Source organism: Condylura cristata, unplaced genomic scaffold (genome assembly GCF_000260355.1).
Source record: "Condylura cristata isolate star-nosed mole 26May11 unplaced genomic scaffold, ConCri1.0 scaffold00029, whole genome shotgun sequence".
NCBI lineage: Eukaryota > Metazoa > Chordata > Mammalia > Eulipotyphla > Talpidae > Condylura > Condylura cristata.
In genome coordinates, this window is record NW_004567130.1 from 13,248,808 (window position 1) to 13,272,638 (window position 23,831).

A 23,831-nucleotide genomic window follows, 5' to 3' on the forward strand; every position below is an offset into this window, starting at 1 on the left:
ACGTCTTTCAAATCCCTGTGTTTCTCTTTCTTCCTTCTAATGTCTCCATTTTTCCATATAAATCCTCTTTTCTATCTCCTTTTACTGTCTAAGCTGAAGCCAAGGAGATGTCAGAAAGAACTTTTTTATAGGACTGATAAAATCCAGTCAGAGTCCCATCTGGTGGGAGTCCACAAGGCTTCCCCTAAAAGAATATACAAAATTTGATTAGGTGTGTTTGGATTCCCCCCCCCCCCCCCGGAGAGAGGGCCTATAGCTTTCAGAAGATTTTCTAAAGAACCTGTGTCCTCCCAGATTGTGAGGTACTGAAAAGGTTGCTCCAGAGGGAGGGTCAGAGTGATACAATGTCCATATATAAACAGTTCCGGAAAAGCACATCCTTAGACACAGAAAGCAAACTTATGGCTGCCTGGTGCTGGAGGTGGAAAAAGAAAAGACCTGTCACTGGTCCAAGGATTTCTTTGGGGTTGGTGGAAATGGTCTAAAATCAGAGCATGGTGATGGCTGTGTAACTCTGTAAATCTACTAAAAATCATCGAGTTGAACGCTTAAAATGAATGAATTTTATATGCAAATTATACCTTTAGTAGGCTTCCGTGTCAGCACCAAACAGTAGACATCAAATCAAATGAAAACATATAAAATATCTCATTAATTTTTTGCATAAACTACATATTGAAAGGATAATTTTTGTATAAGCTGGAGCCAAGTAAAAAGATTATTGAAATAAAGTGATGTGTTACATAGTAAAATAGAGAGAAAAGCAGTGGATGACTGTGGGCTATTTTGCAAGGAGAAATGACTCTGAGGAATCTGAGTTAGAGAGTGTATTTCTGATCTCCACTGGGGAAAGCAAAGGAATCCAAGAAAACTGAATAGGTGTAGGGGTCCCGTGTCTCTCCTCCCACTGAGTGGGGACAAAGCAGGAGCAGGAGTCCTTGATATTCCTGGCTTGGGGGAAATAGTCAAGGCAGGTGGTTAGACTTTAGGTAGAACTTACTGATGTGGAGCGGCTCTTCATCTGGCTTGGTCGAAGATGATTCATTGTCCTCGATGTCCCTGTTGCCCACCGTCACCTGGGTGATCACACTCTGAGGCTCGTCTGAACCGGGGTTCACAGAGATCATGCTGCTCTGGGGGGATGATCCCCCACTGGTCCGAGACAGACTGAGCGTTGACCCTCTCCGGCTGAGTTTGCGGCTGGTGGCTCGTGGCATGGGAATTTTGAATTTCTTGGTCTGAGGGGAAGGGAGGAGAGAGATTTCAGAAAGGAGGAGGAAAGGACAGAAAGATGGGAGGAAGGAAGGAGTCAGAGGGAGAGAGAGAAAGGAAGGAAGGGGCCGAGGGAGGGAGAGAAGATGAGGAGAAATAGGGAAGAAAGAAGAGAGGGAGGAAGGAAAGACAGAAAAACAAAACAAAGCAAAACAAAACATGTCTCTGAATGAGAATTCCTTCTGGATCTTTCCAAACACCATGAGACAAATCTTGGGGCTGAAGTGACCTTCTGTCATCTGTTGAGGTGATTTCAAGTCATGTATTATTTGAAACATGATTCGATTCGAGGTGGGGGCTCGTTCTATTCTGTGAGTACCATGATTGCCTGGGGACGTCACCCCGGGAAGCTAAAGACCTGTTCCAGTGATGCCAGTTTTGTCTCGTCAGTGATGCCAGTTTTGTCTCAGTGTGCTCATCAGAGGGTTGATTTTTAAACTGTGGAAGAGAATGAGTCTAATTTCCTGAGCTGCATTTTGGTTTTGACCCCAGATTGCCTGGATCTACTTCTTGTTCACCAAATTGAAGCCTGGGCCTTAAGGGATGAAAATTTGTATTCATGGGGGTTTTCTAACTACTGCAAGATGGAGAAAGCTCTAGCCTGACACGTGGGAGGTAGAGTGAGGAGGCAGGTTCGTCCAGTGGGGTGGCAGTCTTGCTGGGAGGGGGGGCACCGTGTTGTGGGCAGAAAGGAGTAGAGGCAAGTCCTGGGGGCTGTGGAGGGCGGGCAGGACGAGTCCTGCAGGGAAGTGTGACTCGGGGCAGGGAAGGAGCCAGAGGGGAGCGGTGGTGTGCATGCTGCGTGTGCGCCGGTGTGTGTGTGCACATGTGCACCTGCTGGCTTGATGGATGTCACTGCAGAACACGGTGGGGGGCTCGCATCCTCATTAAATTCATCTCAGAGTCCCAGAGAAACTTCCTGACTAGCCCAAGATCACACATCCAGGAAGTGACAGAGTCAGGATTCCAGCCCAGGCAGATTCCAAAGCTAATTATTATGCTTTGCTTAAAAATGCTTTAAAAGTCTGGCCTGCGAGTGGGGAATGGGATCAAAAACGTGGGGGGGAGGGGAAGGGAGGGAAATGCACGGGACTATGGTGGTGGCACAGGGGTGATTTGGTGATGGGAAACCCGTGGGGATTACAATTGAGATGAAAAAAAAAATGTGCAAAATGATGTAAAAATAAACTTTTTAATAATAATAAAAAAAAAAAGTCTGGCCCGCGCTGGTGGCGCAGTGGGTTAAAGCACAGCACTGAAAAGCTAAAGCCACTTCCGCATGAGTTCGATTCCCGCCTGCCCCAGAGGAGACCAAAAGGCCGAACAAAACCCACCCGAACCCCCCGCTGCTCCCCTCAGCAGTGTACTTCGTCGATCTGCCTGTTCTGCTCCCCACTCTGTCTCTGGTGAAGCCTCTCACCGTCCCTGAGCCTCTGGCCTGTACCCCAGTTCTGTATGCACAAATAAAGAAATCTTTAAAAAAGTGCTTTAAAAGTCTTTCGCAGTGGCATGGAAAATGCTCTTGACCCCAAACTTGAGGATTTTCTATGACGTGTTAATACCAGGTTCACAGTGGGGAAAAGTAGAGCCTCAGCTCTGCAGGGTCAGAGCTTAGTGTGGACTGGGGCTGTCGTTTGTGCTCAGTTAGTAAAACAATTTCATCTGAGAACATTTAAAATGAAAGCGCTTGGGGGGTGCAGACTGAGTTCCTCTCCCAGTGAAGCGCACCACGATTTGACACCCTCGGGAGAGAGGAGAGGAGACAGCTCCCAGCAACATCAAACAGACACCTAATAGGATGGAGAGAATGTATCCAGCAGGAGTCACTTTAGAGAGCCCACAAGTAACTTTTTGATTGGTTTCTGCCTGGGAGCCTGAGTGTGGCGCAACTTCCCTTCCTAGAAAAAGTGAGGGATTCTTGATTGTACAGGATGAGGAGGAATTGGGAAGAGATCGATTCCATGCTGTCTCTCCCTGTGATCACCCCTCCCCGTCAGAGCCTTCAGTGAAGGTCTATACCAAGGAGCTCTTCAGAATAGGACGGACTGTGGAACTGGTCACCCAACTCTCCAAATGAGTGTGTGGGTCACAAAATGACTGATGAAGAAGAAACATACATCAAGGACCCTCCCTGGTGGCGCAGCCGGTAAAAGCTCAGCACTGCAAGCCAGCCACAGCTGCTGCAGTGCGTGTTTGATCCCCAGCCCCGGAGGTGACCACATGGCGCGGCAGACCTCTCCTGAACTGCCTGCTGCTCCCCTCAGCAGTGTACTTCGTCGATCTGCCTGTTCTGCTCCCCACTCTGTCTCTGGTGAGTCCTCTCACCTCCCCTGAATCTCTGGCTTGTACCCCAGTTCTGTATGCATAAATAAATAAATCCTAAAAAAAAAAAAAGAAACACATGTCAAAGTAGATATGTTCTTGCCTTTGAGAAATTGGTATGATGTCATGTACCTTTGTCCTGACCTGGCAGCTGGTCAAGGGGTTTTTCAGCCAAAAAAAAAAAAAAAAAAAAAAAAAAGCCTCTCTACTCTGTCACCTGGGGAAAGATGAGCTCAGGGCTCAGGGCTAATCCCTGTGGGGGTCACCTCTTCCTGTTTTATCACACTCCTGACCCTGCAGACCAGGCTTTTTAGATCAGTGGTGTTTTTGAAGGCCGGACAGGCTGTGTCCCTGGCACTTAGTGCCAGGAGACCTGGGGGTAAGGGGACTGGACAAGTCACGTTGCCCTGCTGCGGTTTCCTTATCCACTAACCGGGAGAATGGACCCGGCTGATCAGAGCAGTTTCCACATCCAGAGTTCTGTGTGTGTCTTCTCACACCAGGATTTCATCTTGTGCTCCTAATGTTACCGTTAATTAAAATTCAATTAACAACCTGAGCCAGGAAATCCAAAGTGAAGGGTTGACACTTCTAATTGAAAGTGACAGAAAAATAAAATGCCAGGGAGAGAGGGTGGAGATGAGATAGGCAGTTTCAGCATCTTGCTGGTTCTTTATTGAACTGACTCTCTGAAATGACTTAAATTCCCAGTGTTTCTTCTCTCATTTTTTATATTTCACTCAAGAGCAGTGTTAACCAGCTGCTGTGTTTCACCTCAGTAGAGGCTGCTTTTTGGCAGTGAAAAGATTTTCCTGAATGATTCCTTATACTTACGTAGAAGCAGGGACTTTTAAACTGGTGGTGGATGGGGAGATATTTCTAACTGGCCCAAAGTTTGCAGCCTGGAGAATTTTTATATAAACTGAGACTATTGGTCTCTCTTGAAAACAATAAGCCCAGGGCTCCCATTCTCATCTGGCAACATAATCTAGAGCTGAATAGAGGATTTTTTCTGTGTGTAGCTCCGTGAGCATACATTCTATTTGCCACAGACCTCACCACTCCCTCCTGCATCACCTGGTCTGATGGTCACGTATGCCGTTTGCTTTGGTCCTGACAAGCTTTACACGGAGAGAGGCATACCAGTTGCTGCTGGCGCTGATTGGAACCTCTCCTTCAAAGTCTTCATTTTACAGGCAGAGGAAGTGCATTCAGGAGAGAGAACAGGACTCGTCTGACTCAGTAAACTGGATCACAGTGGCCAACTTAGGTCTCCCCTAGTCTGCGGCAGGCTGGAATTCAACCCACAAACTTCCCTGGGGAATTCAGGGAAAGAGAGGTTTTTTTTTGTTTGTTTTTTTTTTTTTTTTAAATGAGAGTTCAAGTGTAGCAGTGTATTCTCTCCTCCTCCAACTTTAGTTGTGAATATTCCTGAAGGACATTTTTTAAAGGTTTGTGGCTTCTGCTGTTTCTGTTCCCTGGAGGCAGGTGCAACTTTCTGTGATGAAAACAAAGGCTCTTACTTCTCATATCTAGGAGGACCTTGACAGAAGAGCAAGCAATGGTGCAACTCTTCCTGAGATACGATGGTAATTGGGGTGCCGCGGAATACTTGCATCGGAGGAGCTCAGTGCTGAATAAACAGACCTGGATGAGCTCCTAGCTCTGCCATTACCCACTAGGTTGCTGTGTTACCTCAGGCAAGTCACTTAACCTCTCTGAGTCCAAACTGCTAGCTCTCCCTACCTGAGAATAACAACAGCAGCAGCAACAGTAGGAATAACGGTTACAAGCACAAGACTTGGCCCACAGCAATTGTGTTAAAAAGTGACTGAGAGTTGATACGGCTGCAGCAGTGTTGAACATTTAAACATTTTCAAAGTGACCTTGTACATTGTTTCCTGGCGTCCTTTCCTAATGTCGTGGGGTCGGCAGGCACCAGCACTGTGCCCGTTTGTGGACAGGGGCACAGGGCCAGAGAACACACTAGTCATGTGGTCTCCCTACGAATGTCACTGTCACACTGGCCGTTACTATTATAATCATGATTGTGTTGCTCATTCCGTAGACGAATTTGGGGCGTTTGGGGTGAGAAATAATTCTGGGTGAAAAGAATAGACTTCTTGATGTCCTTGTCATCATACACACATGTTCTGGTTTTAGAAAAACCTGTCTGTTTAATCGCTCACTTATTTTCTGACTGACTTGACAGAGACAGTCACGCTTGCTACTGATTTAAGAGATGGGGAGAAGGGAGGCCATTTCCTTCTGGGGCATCTTCTGAAGCAGCTCCTCAGCCAGCCCACCCCTTCGCCACCAGCCACACCCGGCTGAATGTCATTTCTCCTGTAAGCCCCAGGTAACCATTTTAATTAAAATTTACAAAAACCGTCCCACAGTGCGGTTTTGACTTCTCTTACTTAGAGGCCCCGCTAGGGAGAAAAGTCCCGCAGAGAAGAGGCTGGCCCCAACCAAACCCCAGCATCCGACACCGCTGGGCCGGCCAGGGGCTGGGCTGTCACCAGGGGCTGGCTGTGCTCACCTTTGGCGCCGTGAGGAAATGCTCCCATCGCTGGCCCATGGACTTGTCCTTATTGATTTTTTTAATTGTGTTCTTGCTTCCACCCGGGTCCCTGAGTGAGAAGCAGATGAATGGGTTTTTCGTTCTCAGAGCCTCGGCTTATTAAGGGGCTTATAGGACAGGCAATAAATAAATGTACTGTGGAGGGTGGCGGGTCCCTGTTAGGAATTTTCTTCCCCCTTCCTGCACTGCTGAGGAAGTAGGGGGACACTTCCTCACAGTGGGGTCTGGCAGGTGGGAACTGAGGTTAGAAGAGACCCCCGCTTGCTGGGAGGAGTGGAGGGTGGGGGTGTATGTGTGAGCAGCTACACCTGTTTGCATCTTGGGCTCGGTCTGGTCGTAGTTCCAGGGCAAGTTCACGCTTACTCCTGGGCTGGATCGAGACACAGGTTCATTTCTGAACCTGAACAGGGTCCCACCATCCCTGGAACACCTGTCATTAACGACCGGGGGTTCGGGGAGGGGCTGGGGGAGCTTGTGGGGTGAGTGACACCGTGCAGATCACTGGTTTGGAATTTACTGAACCAAATTTCTCTGTGAGGCTCTTTGCGATTCTCACCGAATCATCTCAATAAAACCCTGTGATGTATTCAACATTATTATATATCACGTACATGTCATATTATATATAATGTATGCCGTATACTATATGGACATGTAGCATATATTAATATCCTATCATATTGATCTATAATAAGTTGATATAATGTACAAATACATAATATGACACCTTACATATTAAGTGATATATAATGCACATATAACATGTTAAATCTGATCATTACATGAGATATATATTATCATTCCATTTTATAACAAGAAAATTTACAGGTGAGAAAATTTACAGGTGGGAGGGAGCGTAAGTCACTTTCCTAGGTGCTGGTTTGCAGTGACTCGAACGGCCCTCTCTTGCCTGGGTTCCGCCCAGGGCCCTGCACCTGATTTTGTATTTGAGCATTGTGTTTTTTTCTTAAATATCATCCCTCCCACCCAATTAAGTAAACTTCTGGATCCACCAAACCTGAATCTTCCCCTCAGGGACTGAGACCTTTCTGAATAAGAGACTGAGGTTCCAGCAGGCTCTGTTAGTGACATGCCCATAATCCCTTCTCTGAAACCCATGGAACCAGATGTGTTGAAAAATTAAAAATTTTGGCATTTTGTAAAGGAACTGTGCTGCATAGACCACCTCTTACTGTCACCCCTCCAGTGGGGCCTGGAACAGCATACCGTAATCAGACACATCACTATTTCTGTAATGATGTCTGATAATTTGCATGAGGTGGGGTAAGTAAAGACTATAAATATCTTCAAGGCAAATTTTGCCTCCAAATCAGTTTGGCCATGTCAGATATTGCTGCCAAATGTGTTATGGAAAACTGAGTTTTCTGAGTCTTTTAGATTTGGGACTTACAGCTCTGGAGTGGTGGATCTCTGTGGAGAAACAAGTATGTGCGCGCTCACATTTCTGCCTGTTTACTGATCTCTCTCCATCCACCCACCTACCCACCCATCCATTCACTCATCTCCTTCTTTACCCCCATTTTCTCTGCAGAGAAGATTTTAGGTAGCTGGGTTATTTGAATGATTTGGCTGACAGCCATCTAGCGTAGAGCAGGGACTTGGGGGTCACACCAGTTTGCTGTCAAGGGAAGCCCCGGCAGGAGTCTGGACTTATCCGGGCTGATGAGTGTTGGTGCTGGGGGCAGATTCTGCTCAGATGTTGGAGGAAAGAAAGACAACCAAAAATATATTAAATGATATATAATATGTAATATATAAATCTCTAAGAAGCAGAATCAAAAGTATTTTTTGGAAAAAAAAATATATCTGGATTTTAGCTGAAAAAAAAGTGTTTTTTGGGTCCTTTCTTTTTTTTAAAGATTTATTTATTTGTGCATACAGAACTGGGGTACAGGCCAGAGACTCAGGGGCGGTGAGAGGCGTCACCAGAGACAGAGCGGGGAACAGAACAGGCAGATCAACAAAGTACACTGCTGAGGGGAGGAGCAACGGGCGGGTCAGGAGAGGTCTGCCACACCATGTGGTCACCTCTGGGGCAGGCGGGAATCGAACTCATGCGGAAGTGGCTTTAGATTCTCAGTGCTGTGCTTTAACCCGCTGCGCCATCAGGGAGGGCCCATTGGGTCCTTTCTTTTAAAGATTTATTTATGCATACAGAACTGGGGTGCAGGCCAGAGGTGCAGGGGCAGTGAGAGGCTTCACCAGAGGCAGAGAGGGGAGCAGAACAGGCAGATCAACGAAGTACATTGCTGAGGGGAGCAGCGGGCAGGTCAGGAGAGGTCTGCCACGCCATGTGGGTCAGTTCCGGCACTGGGGATTGAACTTGTACTGAAGCAGCTGAGGCCAGCTTGTAGTGTTGTGCCCTGATCCTTTGCACCACCAGGGAGGGCCCTCAAAAGCTTTTTACCAACTAAATGGGAAGGGGGTTATTCTTCTCTGGCAGGACCTTGCCGGGCACCTGCCACCTCACGGCCACAACAATCAAGACGCCAAAGTGGCTGGGAAGGGCCGGGTGAGAATGTGTCTCCAAGCTTTTTGTAAGACTTTATGTTTGATTACACAATAAAAAGTCCTCTGAATAATTAACAAGTGAAGCTCATTTAATGTTGGCTCTGCCTGCCTCTCTCTGGAGTAATCAAATTAGGGAATATTTAAAATTCAGCCAGAGGAAGAAGGAGCAATACTTCAGTCCTATAAACAATATTTAAACTAGTGGTGCTTTTGAAGTCTGATTTAAGGCTCACCAACTGGAAGCTGTTCTGCTTTGGAGCAGGATTTTTTGCAAGACCACAGGGCTTTTTACTTTTTCCCTTTGCTAATGCGGCCCTGCTGTGCTTCCAGTCTTCTTGAAGTTCAAAAGCAACCTCCCTTCTCCTTTTAAAATTAAATCTGGTCCCAGCCACGCTTTCAAAATCTTCCATATTTGTGCCCAATAGGAAGGGGGGGTGGTTCGTTCCAGCTTCCAGGATGACCTGAAATCTTGCCACATCAGGCAGTAGGTTGAATGAACTCAAAATGCAGCAAGATTCCACAAGAGCTGAAAAAGCCCAGTGCCTTGGCCTTTGCAAAGTTGCCTATAAACTAAGGACGTGGCCAGACAGGGTGAATCTCTCTGATGTTTCATTTTCTGCAGCAAATAAACCCCAAAGCGAGATCACTGGGGTGGGGGTGGGAGCCGACTGACTGCAAGCAAACTGAGCTTTGTTGACCACTGTGGGCTGAGGTCCCGGAAGAGGGCGGAGCATTTGGGGCTCCTTCCCATGGCCTGGGGGGCGGGGCTGGGGCAGTCAGCCTTCTCTCTGTGCCTTTCGCCAAATAGTCCAGGACCACCCAGGCTTAGAAGTCAGGGCAGCACTGACCTGTGCTTTCAAAAGCCAGAATGCGTGCTCAAAAATGCATGATTGGACGGGGCATGGAGCTTACAGTGGAGGCTTTAAGGACCTGGTCCCCAAGTAGATGCTCTTGGCTGCTGTGTCTATGGTAGGGAGCTCCGATGAGGTGGGCGGCCCCCAGCTTAGGGCCCGGAGAGACAGTGAGTGGAGCCCCTGTGTCCAATGCTCAAGGTTAGGGGGTGTCCTCTTGGGCAGCTTAACCTCGTTCACCCAACCGATGCCCCTGCTGCACTCTCTGAGTGACCTCAGTGTCAGAACAGGGGTGTGGTGTCTCTTCATTAACAATCTGGGGACCGGCTCTCCCAGCCCTCGGCCTCCCCGCCTCCCCCTTCCTCCATGAGTGAAGTGTGCGGGTCATTCAGCTTTTCTGAGGCTCACTGTCCTTATCTGCAACGCGCGAAAAGAAGAGCAGCACCGCCAGAGGGTTGTTGTGAAGGTGAAATGAGGTGGAGCCTGACACCAGATCTGCGTGAGTGAAACTGTCCGTGCTAATGCCACGTGGTTTTTCCAGTGAGATCTTACAGTGTGACTTGGCCGGAGGGGCCCAGGGTGCCTTGAGACAGAGCCCGGGTGAAGTGTCTATGCTTTTCAGACCATAATTCATCTCTTGCTGAAGATCTCTGGGGCTCCCCTTGCCAGGAATCAAGGGGAGACGGTATTGCTCATATCCACATCACTTTAGCTGGATGTCCCAAGCACATTTTGTTCCTAGCGGTCATTTACAGGGCCTCTCTGCTGTGGCCACCCAAGGCTTCTTTGGCTCTCCCTCTCTGGACTCGTGTGGGGGGCAGGGAGGAACGAGTAGGCTGCCGTTGGTCTTTTTCTGTGTCCAAGATGGAGATGGAGACAGAGGGAACTGCTGATTCTGTACCAGGATTAGAGACTCAGGCTCTTGGAGTCTCTTGGGCTCTGCCAGGCCAGGTGGCCCTGACCTGCCTCCTTCCTGACCCACAAGAGATCGGTGCCCTCCACATGTCCTGCTCCTGCGGAGAAGTCCACTTGAGCATGGGAGAAGAGGGCCGAGGCGATGGAATGAGCCCGGAGAGGAGAGCAGGGGAACAGATGCTTCTCTGAAATGTCCCCTGCTATGAGCCTTCCCCTGGACAACCCCATTGAAAAGCTGTCCCCTTGTCCCCAGCTCTGTCACTTCGCCCTGCCAGCTTCTTCTTCATGGCACTTCATGCCACTCCAGAGTGTCTTGACTGTTGCATGGCCATTGTCTGTTGCCCCTCCACTTCCCTTAGAGGAGAAGCTCTAGAGAAAGGAATGGGGTCGGTTTTCTTCACTGCTAGCCCAAGTAGTGCCTGATAAAAGTAGGTTGGAAGAAAACGAGACTTTGGGGGTGTGAGCAGAGGGAAGTGCCGAACAAGGGGAAACTACTTTGATACAGTTGCTTTCATGCGTGTGATTCAGAAGGCGCTGGCTTTTCCCCCCATCAAGAGCGACATTCTGATGAAGACTTGGAGGTGATGGGACAGGGCTGAAATGTGTTTGTCCAGCCACTTGCTGGTGAACTTCACAGTCACTCAGTTTTCAAAGGAGAGATATTCTCATTAAGTTGAATCACCAAACTCAGTTGCACAGCAGTAAGAATCGAATAATCATTTGGGGTGTGTGTGTGTGTTTATTATTTTTTTTAAAAGAAAGTTATGTTTGTTTCAAGTTATCTTGGTAAATTGGGGTCCCCTGGCAAATATTCCTTTTTTGGTCACTACATTGTCCCCTCAAGTAAGTGTAGTCTTTCAGAGAAAGGGAGGGAACGAGCCCTGAGTTGTTAAATGCACCTGCTTTCCAGCTGGGTCCGAGTCCTGACAGCTTTTTGCAACTGTGCAAGTTCAATGAGCCTCAGTTTCCTCATCTGGAAGTCAGAACGAGGCTCAGCTGAGGTCAGCTGCTTGGCCCAGTGCTTGGCACAGAAAGCCAGCTCATTGCCGGCTCTGCTGTGCCACAAAGGAGTTGCACTTACTGCTGGGGTCCTGTTTGCAGCATTGAAGTGTGGTGGCCTTTCAGCCAGTTGTGTTTCCCTACAGGAGGGGTGGATTCCGTATGTCTGGGCAACCCAGCTCTTGAGTGCCTGGACTCTGTTAATGAAAATCAGGGTTGTATCTGCCTGGACTGTCCAGTTAAGAAGTGGGTGGAGGGCCCTCCCTGGTGGTGCAGTGGGTTAAAGCACAGCACTGAGAAGCTGAAGCCACTTCATCATGAGTTTGATCCCTGCCCAGAAGGTGACCCACATGGCACAGCAGACCTCTCCCGTCAAGCCCGCTGCTCCTCTCAGCAGTGTACTTCACTGATCTGCCTGTCCTGCTCCCCACTCTGTCTCTGGTGAATCCTCTCATCCCCCTGCACCTCTGACCTGTACCCCAGTTCTGTATGCATAAAAAAAGAAGTGAGTGAGGCTGGGTAGAGGGCCATGACAGCCGTGTCCTTCTCTGGGGTCAGTCCTGCTGACTGGTCTTTGGAAAGTTAGTCTCTAGGAAGAACAATACCAAGGTAGGTCCACAATCCCTTATCCAGTTCCAAAATCTTAATAAATTATTTGGCAGCTAAACATGACCTGAAGGATGGGAAGCGACTGGTGACTGTTATTGGTGTCTAGTATGCACCTAGTGAAATGTTTGCTCGTTCTTCTCCTGCCTTGAAATATAGGTTTAATGATAGGACGCTCCCCAGCCCCTTCTGGGAGGGTGGGGTTTGATGTAATAAAGGGTCCATGTTTCTTTTCTAAAATGCAAATGATGGGAAAAAACAGAATTGGGAAACAGTGGATCCCAACCGGTTGGGTCAAGGCTTTTGGGCCTTTCTATAAAATGCCAGGCTTCCTTTGCCTAGACAGAGGCTAGCATCTCTCTGAGAAGGGTGGCACTCTCATTATCGAAGGCTCACTTTTGGCTCGGTGTGGACCCGTTCATCTTGTCAATGGAAATAAGCTCTCCTGCTAGCAGTTGGATTAATGAGGATGCTGGGAATGGTAATGTGTTTGGATTGCCATTTGATGAAGCTGGGGAATTTCTTTTTCTAATTAGAGACTTAGATGCCACATAAGACAGCCCAGAAATTGTCACCCATCCGCTCACCTAAGCAGCCACCTGTGGGGTCTTGCAACGGACAGATACCCTCTCTGCCTGCAGCACACCGGCTGCCAGCTCATCAAATTTTGCTGCCTGGACAGAGTTCACACTGAGGTGTTGAACCTCTCCAGTTGCTTGCTATTAAATCCATAGAGGGGCTGGATTGGAGCCATTGCTGTCATTCTGCCCAATAGAAATGAAACTTCTGGGGTCTGTAGGTCCCCAGGGATGGGCGTTTTCTCTTAGAACATGCACAGGGGGTGGGCCCAGGGTTTTTGTTTCAGATGCTTTAGTGATAGGAGACACTGTCTTCTTGTTGGTAGAAAGTGAGAATACACAGACAAGAGAGGGGAGGATTTGCTATTTGTCCCTCGAGGCTGTTCTTTGGATTGTTTATCTTTGCAACCAGATTTGGTTCAATTGGGGTGTGGCTTTGTCCCCCACCCCAATCTGTTGGTAAAATTCTGCTCAGAGGCTTAATTCCTTCCTTGCCTCGAGTCTCAGTGGTTCTGTGCTCTTTAAATCGGGAGGCTAATCTGACTAGTAGAGTTAGGGGACACTGTTCTTCTTTGCTATCTACATAGATGCTTTCTGGCACTTTCTAGGCAACTTAAACATACTTTCCTCCCTAAATCCCCAAGCCCATATTTGGGAAAAAAAAATTTTTTTAAAATCCCAAACAGCAGTGTGCTGGAGTTAGCTATACTAGTTCACAAACATGGAATTTGTGCCTCTTGTCCTGACACAAAGTTCAAAGCCAGCATGTCGGGAAGGCTGCAGCCAGCCACAGTGGGGATATTTATACAGGAGTCAGCACTGGTACAAGTCATGGCTGGTTCCAACTTTCTCCCAGTATCTGAAAGGAGAAAGTTCCTGTTTGGTAGGTTATGGGTGGGGGGAGTGGTTCTGTACATGCTATCACTATTAATTTCTTTTTTTAAAAAAATTTATTTATGCATACAGAACTGGGATACAGGCCAAGAGGCTCAGGGGCGGTGGGGAGCAGAACAGGCAGATGGACGAAGTACACTGCTGAGGGGAGCAGCGGGCGGGTCAGGAGAGGTCTGCTGTGCCATGTGGGTCAGCTCCGGGGCCGGGGATTGAACTCGCACTGAGGTGGCTGCGGGTAGCTTCACTTCAACCCATGCGCCACCAGGAGGACCCCATCACTATTAATTTCTATGAAAAAATGTTGACCATTCCTAGGCCCCCACAATAGCCTACCACATCAAGCCAGATGGGATGGTTCTACTTCTGGAGAGCAGGGGAACTGTGCATTAGACATTTGCCTGCCTACCCCTGGCCACAAACGAAAATCACCTTCAGGAGCAAATGGTTCACTAGGAAACAAACAAAACGCCACACTGAAAACACAGCAAATGCTCTGGCTTCCTGCGGGATTCTTTCTGACCTGCGTTTTTCTGTTGGCTCTGAACCAAGCTTCTGGCTCTGACTGACACCCCCAACTCCAGGGGACCGCTGTGTCTTTTCACTACATTGTTGGGTGTATTTCTCAAACCAGCCAGAGGAAGTAAAGATGGTCTTTTGCATCAGCTCAGTGCGAATTCTGCGTGATGTTCTTTCTTCAGTGTGGGGGAACAGGAGCCCAAGGGTGCCCACGCACCCACATTCGGGAGCCACCCCCTCCCCAAATGTTGCTGCCGGGAGCTTGCTCAAGAAGACAAATGCCATGAGAAGTCTGCTAGCTCGGGGGCCTTTTTCTTAGAATCTAAGCTATCAACTGTGAAAAAAAAAAAAAAATGAGATGTTGTTTTGACCCAGAAATTCCAGTTCTCAGAATCTGGCCAACAGAAATATTTTTAGCTGGGCACAAAATGTACATAGAAGGATGTTCTTCTCTTTGAAATGGCAAAAACATGAGAAGAGCCTTTTTCTAACTGTACTGGGGGGGTTATCTAAAGTAAAGTCCATCCACCCCACAAAAGACCCTGCGGAGACTTTTGTGTGTATTTGTGTGTGTAATTTCTAGTTTTAATTTTTTTTAATAATATGTTTATTCTTACATCATTTTGTGCATTTTTTCATCTCAGTTGTAATCCCTGTGGGGTCTTTTATTAAGAGAAAGTGGAAATTGTTGAAAGGAGGTAGAAATTTTGTACATATGTAGGATGTCTGTGAGACCTCTTGAGATTGGGGGAGAAGCCCATGTAGAAAACTGTGTACAGAGTTATAACCTCATTTTTGTAAAAAGAACCCCCTCGTATCTGTGTAGGAAGACATTAGAAAGATCTGGAAGGAGAAAGAACAGACCTCTGGAGTTTTCTCCAGGGAGGTGTGTGGCCTGGGATAGGGAAATCAAGGCTTTCTTGCTTTCTACTTCTGAATTTTTAAAAAATGTTTGATAAGAATACATTTACTTGAACATTACATGAGCAGCTTTGCTTTAAAGAAAAATATTGTGTGGGAACTGTTTTAAGGCTGTGGTTTTCACCACCTTCTGTGAGCCACACAGCTATTTGAGGGGGAAACTGGAGTTCTTGGTAGGGCTGGGAGTGAATTGGTGGGCCTACTTCTGTCAGTCCCCAACCTCTTGTTCAGGTAGACGGTCCATTTTGAAAGATCCATTTTGTACACAGGATTTACATTATTTAGGGAAAAAAAATTCTGCAAGTTTAAAAAATAAGTTTGTAGACTGCATGTCAAGAGAAACTATGGTTTTAAATGTACCTCAACCCAAAGTATGGAATCAGCAGGAATATTTTTTTTACCTGCCAATTGATGTGTGATGTATATTTCTGCTTGCAAGAGGCTCAGGGCCCAGACATGAATGCTTATGGGGCCTGGGGAGGTGGGGAGTGGATGCTTCCAGGTGGGGGGAGTTAATTAAGATTCAGGATTTGGGGAGAGAAACAGACGAATTCTCCTGGGAGGCAGGACTGTGAAAGGGGATATCCCGAAGGGGATATTTCATTTCACGCAGATGTTCACAGAGACAACCCAGTTCCTCACTTTAGGGTTCTTTACCTGGGTGACCAGGTAAAGGGTTTGCCAGGTTGCCCCCCACCCCCCACCCCAGCCTAGCGCGAAGCTGCTTAGGAAGCGATGCTTTCTCATGCCTGCCAGTCCTTGTCCTGCTCTGGGTGTGCAAGGTGCTTCCTGCGACAGTGGCCTCGGGGCTCCCGTGTGGCCCCGGCCTTCTGGTGGGGGTGCAGCTAGAACTCTGGAGTACACAGCATATTCTGGAGCGTTGGGCTGGGCCAACCCAGCCACTCCAGGGGCTGAATGGAGGAACCCCCTGAAGTCCAAGGGCGAGAAAGAGCCCCTGGTGTGTATTAAAACAAGCAAAGCTGGGAGAAAAGAGGAAACAAGACAAAGAACAAGGGAAAAGTGGAAGGGAGGGGGGAGAGGAGAAGGAAAGGGAGCACCGAGCTGGGGAGGCACAGTCTGAGCCCGGAGATGATGCAGGTGTGGGTCCAGCCAGCCCATTACTGGGGTGTACATCCTCCCGCCCTGGCTGATCGGTTTCCGTTTCTGGTGTGATGTCACTGACTGCGGAGCTGGCCGAGAGGCCCGCAGTTGGCTCACACGCATGCCAGTGCCCTGGCGCCAGCCCCCTGCCCCTTGTGTGAGTTACGCAGATTGCACAGAGCTCCTAAAGCGACCCACCCACCCCAACTGGCCAAGGCGGGGGAGGACACGGAGGAGAGGAAGCCCCACTCCCTCTGCTGGGTCTTGCCAGTAGGGCGGGTTGAGGGACGCAGCCTTACTTTGGATTCCAGCAGGTGATCACCGGCTTCATGGTGTGGTGCGTGTGGTCGATAGTGAGCGCCTCCAGGAGCCAGTGGAGCGCGCAGAGCTGGCGGAACAGGGGCTCCCTGCAAGGGGGGGCACAGTGGGGTTCGGTCAAAACAGCATCCTTCACTTTCGGGAGACAGAGGTAGGGGCTGGGCTGGCTCTTAGTTAGGGGGCTGCTGGCACATTCCGGGGGTGTATAAGTATTTCCCTACACCGGTTTATTCATCCTTTGCTGCGGACCCATTTCACAGATGAGGAATCTGAGGCTCAGAGGATTTAAGGAACTTGCGCTGCGTCTCTGGGCTAGTGGGTGGCAGATGAGCCCATGAGAGGTGACTCTATGCTGGTTGCTGTGTGGTGAGGAGGGACGAGGGAGGGTCCCTCAGATAAAGGACCTGACACAGGCAGGTGAGAAGATCGAAGGAAATTTATACCCTATAGGTAGCCAGTTGCTCAGCCGATAAAATACAACAAACACACTGTGAGTGTGAAAGCCGCCTGCAAACACAGAAGCTAGTGTGTTTGTTGTGCTCCCTTCCTGCGGGTTAGCTGCTTTCCACGTGTAAGTCGTTCGGCTGAAGTTTCTGCCAGGGGCTGAAGAAGACACTGGCTATGTTATTTGGACCATCACGCATGGTTTCCCCTGGGGGGAGGCCCCTCTGTCTGACAGGGACCCAGGTGTGGGCTTGGTCACCCACACATTGTTTAATTCTCTGGGCGTTGTGACCCGCATTTCAGAGAGAAGGAATCCGCGCTTCAGAGAGGTGCGTTCACTTCGGTCCAGCCCCACAGTGTGCTGGTGGCAGAGGTGGGGTCTGACGACCTCATTTTCTGCTGCCAGCCACCCTGTACTGTTAGGGCCTCTTTGCAGGTTAGAGCCCCGAGGCTCAGAGAGGTAAAGCCACTGGATCAGGGGGGTCTGGACGGTTGAATCTGAGTCTCTTTGACCTCAGGCTGTGTTTTCATGGGGCGAGTGCTGATTTCTCTAGGGTTGGACGAAGCCGGCACCGTCATGCCTGAGAGTGAGGTCAGGAGAGGGTCAAGCTGGGCCCGTGTTCTTCCTGGAAACAGGTGGAGTCCTGACCACACCCACCCCCCACGATGTCTCCCTTTACGCTAATGGGCGCCAGGCCTCCATTACCAGCGCGCTCTCCTGAAGTGGCGTCCAGTCGTGATCCATGTTCCCCCAGGGTGCCTGGACTTGCCGCTCAGAGGCCGGAAGCCCTCCACTCTGTCCAGGAAGACACTGCCACAGCAGGTGGGGCCGGGCCCTGGGGGCATGTGTGGAGCTGCCCCAGGGTTGCTGGCCATCTTGGGAGGCACCCGCCTCCCTCAGCTTGAAGGAGAGCTGCCCACCTCACCCCACACCCCGCCCTACGCCCCACCTCCGTGAACGAGCTTTTAGGGAAACTAGTCAGTGGCCCTCTGCTTCCCTGGCGCCCCTGCCTCCCCCTTTTGTCCTCCCACAAAGTCTTGACACCACGCGCCTGCTCTTGCCTCACTTCTACGCTCCGTAAGCCCACAGCCCTGCCAGTTCTTGTCTTTGTCCCCTTGAAGCCATCTTGGCCTCTCTGGGCCCTGGGCGCTGTCCAGCATTTCAGCAGCAGCAGCAACAGTGGCTGGCTGTGCCACGTGCCCCTGGGCTGTGCCACCTTGATGCCCACTGCTGTAACCCCAGGGAGCTGGGAAGGGAGTCAACTGGTGAGGTGGGAAAGACCCAGGGGATACCCTGTCCCCCACTGCTGGTGACAGCTTAGAGCCCCTGAAGGCCTGGGCTGTGGGTTGTGTGGGAGGAGAAGTAAAAGGTGTTAACTGGTGAGGTGGGGTCTGCTCTCAGGGCATCTGGGCACCTGAGCTTCAGCCTTGATCTGCAGGTGATATGAACAGAAGCAAGCCTGACCCTTCCTGCTTCAAAATAGCCCTGTTGTGGGCTTCAAACACGGGCCAAACTGGGTACCCCCCCAAGTTCAAGTTTAAGTCCTTATGCTCAAAACCTCAGAACGTGGCTGCATTGGAGACAGGGACTTTGTAGGAGGTGATTGTGTCAAAGTGAGGCCCCGGTGGGTCCTGCGCCTTGGTGTTCTCATCTGAATAAGGGCGGGTATTGAGGTGGGGTGAGGTGGGTGCTCGCCTGGCACTGTCCTGCTCTGGATACACGCTCCTCCTCCCTCCTTGCATGTGCCTCTCAGCAATTGGGTCTCAGCGCAGATGTCACCTCCATCAGGAGCCTTCGCTGATTTCTCGGGATACGCTCTGTCTAGGAGGTTCTGAAATGTTCCCATCCTAACCACAGTCCCCTTGTCCCTACATTCCTGGTCCCGGCTCTGTGGGAACTACGTGTTTACTCGCCTCTCTAGCCCAGAGCCTGCAAGCTACAGGGCCTTGTCCTCTCAGGTCACCCTGAGCTGGTACAGACGTGGCTTGGTGCATTTCTGGTTAATGAACGCAAGGTGGCAGTTTCAGAGCTGATGTTTCCCTGAGCTGGTGTGACACCTTGATGTCCACTGCTGTAACCTAGAGAGCTGGGGAAGGCTTGGGAATGTCCCCCACCCCACCCCCGCATTCTGAGCACAGTTCTCATGCAGAACCACTGATATAATGGATAATGGAGACCAGAAGCATCAACATAATAATAGTCTGTGCCCTCTAGAGCACTTACTCTGTGCCAGCTGATCTTAGGACCAGTTACCTTGGGATTGAAGGGACTGATTGCCATCTGAGTGTTTGAGAATAGACTGGGCAGGCGGTGACCTGGAGCCCTTGGAATGATTGCAGAAAACACCTGTTCTCTACCCCAGTGGATCCCCAGCTTTGCCTCCCCTTTGCCAAGAGGTGGAGTCTTTCTGTCACTTCTTGTATCAGAGCTGGCCTGATGTCTTGCACTGGCCAGAACTACATACGGGCCCCTGAGTCCATTGTGAGCCTCGGCCTAAGAGGCCTTGGGTGTCTAAGCTCTTGTTCTTGGTCCCTTCTCAACTGCCACGTGCACAAGGCCAGGCGGGTCCGCCGGGTGATGAGAGCCGTGCGTCCAGACACTCCTCTATTCTAGCCAGCCAGCAGCCAGCGGACCTGTGAATGAGACTGTCCTAGGTGGGCCAGCCTCCGATTCACCCGTCTGCTTGGGGCGGGGGGCACCCAAGAACAAGCCCGGCCAGGGTCGGCCATGGTAACCCGAACCCATGGAATCACCCAGCTGACCTATCAACTCAGAGTCATAACACATGGCTGTTGTTTGAAGCCACTCCATTTTGGGGTGTGATGCAGACATCAGATGCAGACAAGGCCATTTCATAGCCAAGGAGAGGGCAGCTTTCGGTCTAGGGCAGGGGTTGGCCTGTTGCCTGTGTTTGCAAATAAAACCTGACTGGCACACAGCCACATTTATTCATTGTGCAGTTCAGTCTGCAACAGCTAAGCCAAAGAGTTGCAAGAGGTGTGTGAAGTCTGCAGTATTTATTGTCCCTTTAAAAAAAAGTTCCTGTTCCCTGGCCTCGGCCATGACCAATAATAATCGCCGTGATAATGATGATAATAGAATGGTCTATCTCTCAAACCTGGTATAAAGATCTGACTCAGGAGTCAGAAGATTAGGATTCCTCTGATAAGAATTTTTGCAAATGCTGCCGCTCTCTAGGCTTAACCTTGTCATTGGGCATTGAAGGAACATGAGCAAGTAACTCTGCAGTCACCTCCAAGTTTGACGGAGGCCTCAATTTGATCAGTTCAGGCTGTGGCCAGGAAGATGTATCTCCCAGGAAGCCCCCTCCTCCAGACCCCAGATGACATCTGTGCAGGTGAAAGTACACCCACCACTGGCCGACACCATTTGGCTCCAGGTGACTTGTCCGTGGGAGAACTAGACAGAAGTGCGAGTGTTTCCAAGGACACAGGCAAAATCCCAGGGGTTATTTTGACAAGATGTTTTACCAACATCAAGCTTAGACTGCCAGTTGGAATGTCTCAAGTCAGTCTAAAAGAAACCAATCACAGTATCAATCAAAAAGAGGAGGACCAAAGTGTGGGGGGGGGGATTGGGTTTCATCAAATGCTGGATATTAGGGCAGGGTGGGGAGTATGTCCAAACAGGTAGTGATGGTGGTGATGACGGTATTGTTGACGGGGGTGGCAACTTCCACCCTTGAACTAAGTGTTCTGATTAATGACCTCTCCCCACTACCATCTCCACCTATGATTTTACTTTTGCATTATTTTAACTCTCAAGTACACGAGACATAACTCTTCAAATATGTATCACAAGAGCTGTGAAGACAAGGCCTTGGAATATATTTCTTGGGTGGTGTATGGATGGTAATAAGCATTGAGACTCTGACATTAGACAGGCTGGATTTAAAAGACTCCGTGCAGCAACACCTGAACTGTGTGGCTTGGACGGGTGTGTACACTTCTCTGAGCGGCCAGTTGCTCATCTGCAAGGAGAGTCTTAACAGTGCACCTGTACACAGGGTGCGGAGAGGCAGAGTGAGGTGGATGCCTGTGGAGCTTGATGCCACCCGTCTACTGTCCTGGCCATGCCATGCGAGGAAGCATTTATCACTGTGCACACAGCAGGGGTCTAGTAAGTATTTGACAGTTGAGCAGACAGAGGGGTCTAGAATTCATCCCACCATTTTTTTAAACAATTATATATATTTACATAGTTTATTTTCCATCCTGCCATTTTGATTGCACTAAAGTAGTGGTTCTCAGCCGGGGGGGGGGGCAGTGGAATAGAGAGTGGGTACAGTTTTGCCCCTGGTGGCCATTTAGCCAAGTCTGGTGACATTGTCCCTTTGCAGGGAGGTGCGCCAGTGACATCTAGTGTGTGGAGGTCAGAGCTGCTGCTCAGTATCCTTCCTAAGTGGATTTGTTGGAGGAGTGGGGAGGGGACCCTGCCCCCAAGTCAAGAGTTTTTATCTCTACATCTGGAATCTTCCAGCCATGAAGTGCTAACTAGTAAAAAAGAACAGAAGTTGCATTTGAAATTCTTTGGGACTAGACACAAGGGGAACAAAATGCCAAGGTTTAGAAAGCGAGTGTGCTTTGGAGTGTGCTTTGGAAACCAGGCTGCGGTGGGTTCATGCCTCGGGGTCGAGGGTGGCCGGGCTTCTCCCGCAAGTAGCTCTCGGGCCCTGGGGAAATGGTGTCCCTTGCGCCCTGGCTGAGACTTCCTCGCATGGCGCGGCCAGGACGGTAGACGGGTGGCACCAGGCTCTGCAGACTGACATCCGAGTCTGTCTGGGTACGGAACGGCAGGGCTCGGTCCCAGCTGATGTGCCTCGTGGCTCTGGACCACGGTGTCTGCTTTCTGGTATTTTTACACCCCAACTACTGGTGTGAGCTCTAGGCTGCATGTTCGTTTTAAGAGGACAAAGGAACAATCCACCGTCTCCTGAGGAGTTAGCTCAACGAGTTATTTTTACTTTGGCTTTGGTTTATTAGTTAGCCAGCAAGCCAGCCACGCCGGAGGGGAGACTACTCACACATGGGCCTCAGGTAGCAGGGAGGACATGATGCAGCTGTGCACTGGGGTGAAGGGGCGGAAGATGTCTCCCTTCTTCATCTTGTCATCGTACGTGCTGAAGGAAAAGCAGAAAGAGACACGAGTGAACAACTGCAGCAGCTTTAAACGCCTCCTCTCGAAGGGGCTGAGGTGGCAGCTGTCACTGGACGCTTACTGTGTGTCCGGCAGTCATTCCCACTCGAGAGATGAAGGTTCCAGATGCAGTTCTCATGGAGGAGTGAAGAAAGGAAGCAAGTTAAATAGGTAAACTCTGTGGTTTGCTAAAGGTCAGCTGTGCCTGCTTGGAGGGCCGGACAAATCCTCCTGGCCTCGGGGTCTATGTCAAAACTCCTCAGTGGCGTGAACACGTTGGTCATGTGTGTGGTGGTGTTCCAATAAAGCTTTATTTACTGGGGCTGGATTTGCCCGGGAGTGGGAATCTGCTGAACCCCCGCCCCAGCCATTCCAGATGGTGCACATGTTTTGGGGTGCACAGCGGTGCCCTGTGTACCAAGGTTTTCGTCAAAGACAGGCTGCATGGAGGATGGTGGTTCCTAGTCAGAGCCTCGGTGTTTAGAAGGCGGTACCAGCTGGGTTTGTGCCGTTACACTCTGAGCTGGTGACCTGATGAAGCTGCCAGAAATCATGCTTCTCAGCAGAGAAGGGGTCTGGAGGGCTGGGGGGGTTGTAGTTTCAAGCCTGGCGTTGGGGAACGTGTCAGTGAGAAGGTGATTAAGAATCGGGGTGTGACAATGTCTGGGGCATTCAGATGTCTGGGGCAGAGAATCAGGAAAGCATGTGCTGGGGCCCTGGGGTGGGCTGTGTTCCTAAGACAACAAGGAGAACGGATGTGGCAGTAGTGTGATGACCAGTGGGGTGAGGAGGTGGGCAGAGAACATGGGTCTGGAGATCCATTGCGAGGCTTTGGCCCTTTCTCTGAAGAGGGGTGCTTCAGCTGAGAGAGGGCACCATCTGACTGGCATCTGGAAAGGGTCCCTCTGGCAGTGGTTTTGAGAACCTAGGGTTGGGGGGTGTCAACCAGGAGATCAACTAGCAGCACTGCAGTGATTCTAACTTCAGGGAGGAAGGTGACTTCGCCAAGGTCCTAGCCCTCGGGACATGAGGAATGGAGATGGGCACAGCTGAGGCCTTGCCTGGGTTAGTGTCTCAAGCTTCTGGTCTTTCCTTTAAGGGGGCTTCCTCCAGTTCTGTACACTGCTGACTGGTGTGTTTGTAAATCATCAATTCACCAGCCGTGAGGTGGCACCTGGAACTTCAGGAGGGTGCCCGGGGAGCCCCAAAAGATCAACAGCAACCAGCTGTCACCATAACAGCTGGTCACCATGAGGAACCAGAAAATAGGGGGCTTCTCTAAAAGCTGACACCGTGGGCGTGGGGGAAGCAAATGCCCAGGGAAGGGGAGAAGCAGCCCAGATAGGCAGCTCATCTCTGAAACCACTGGATTTTTACAAAAAAAAAAAAAAAAAAAAGACTGTTTCAAAGTGGAAAAGATTAAATTACATCTAATACAATATTTAAGATTTTCTCATCATCATAGAGCAAGTAATTTCAGTTAGAGAAGGCTGTTTTTGTTTGGTTTTTAGCAAACCAGACTCACTGGGCATCTGTTTTTTTGTTCATGACCAAATCCAGCCATTAGAAACGTTTTAATTAGTTTACTTGTGTGTGTGTAATTGCATCAGTTGCTTGTATTTTGAAATTGGGAGATTTTACATAAAACGAAAAAGCTTTGTCTCTGGGAAACCTGAGGCTCTGGCCTCTCTGGACCTGTGTCTGGCTGGCAAGAAGCCAGCGTGGCCCAAACTTGGGGGACGTTTCGAGGTGGCTGTCCACGCCAAGTGAGGTGTGTGCTCAAGACTTAACCGCTTTGGCATCACCACGCCCCCACCCCC

At 49.7% G+C, this 23,831-nt stretch overlaps 1 protein-coding gene across 2 annotated transcripts in view; it reads right to left on the reverse strand.

Annotated features, from left to right (window-relative positions):
* Window positions 1-23,831, reverse strand: part of CCDC60 (coiled-coil domain containing 60) — a 143,927-nt gene that overhangs the window by 17,857 nt on the left and 102,239 nt on the right. For both annotated transcript variants that reach the window (XM_012730953.1, XM_012730954.1), the window contains 4 exons: window positions 21,899-21,994; window positions 16,391-16,498; window positions 6,137-6,227; window positions 1,001-1,238 (listed from right to left, as the gene is read on the reverse strand). In XM_012730953.1, coding sequence (XP_012586407.1) covers window positions 1,001-1,238; window positions 6,137-6,227; window positions 16,391-16,498; window positions 21,899-21,994 — 533 coding nt within the window. The remainder of the gene's footprint in view (window positions 1-1,000; window positions 1,239-6,136; window positions 6,228-16,390; window positions 16,499-21,898; window positions 21,995-23,831) is intronic.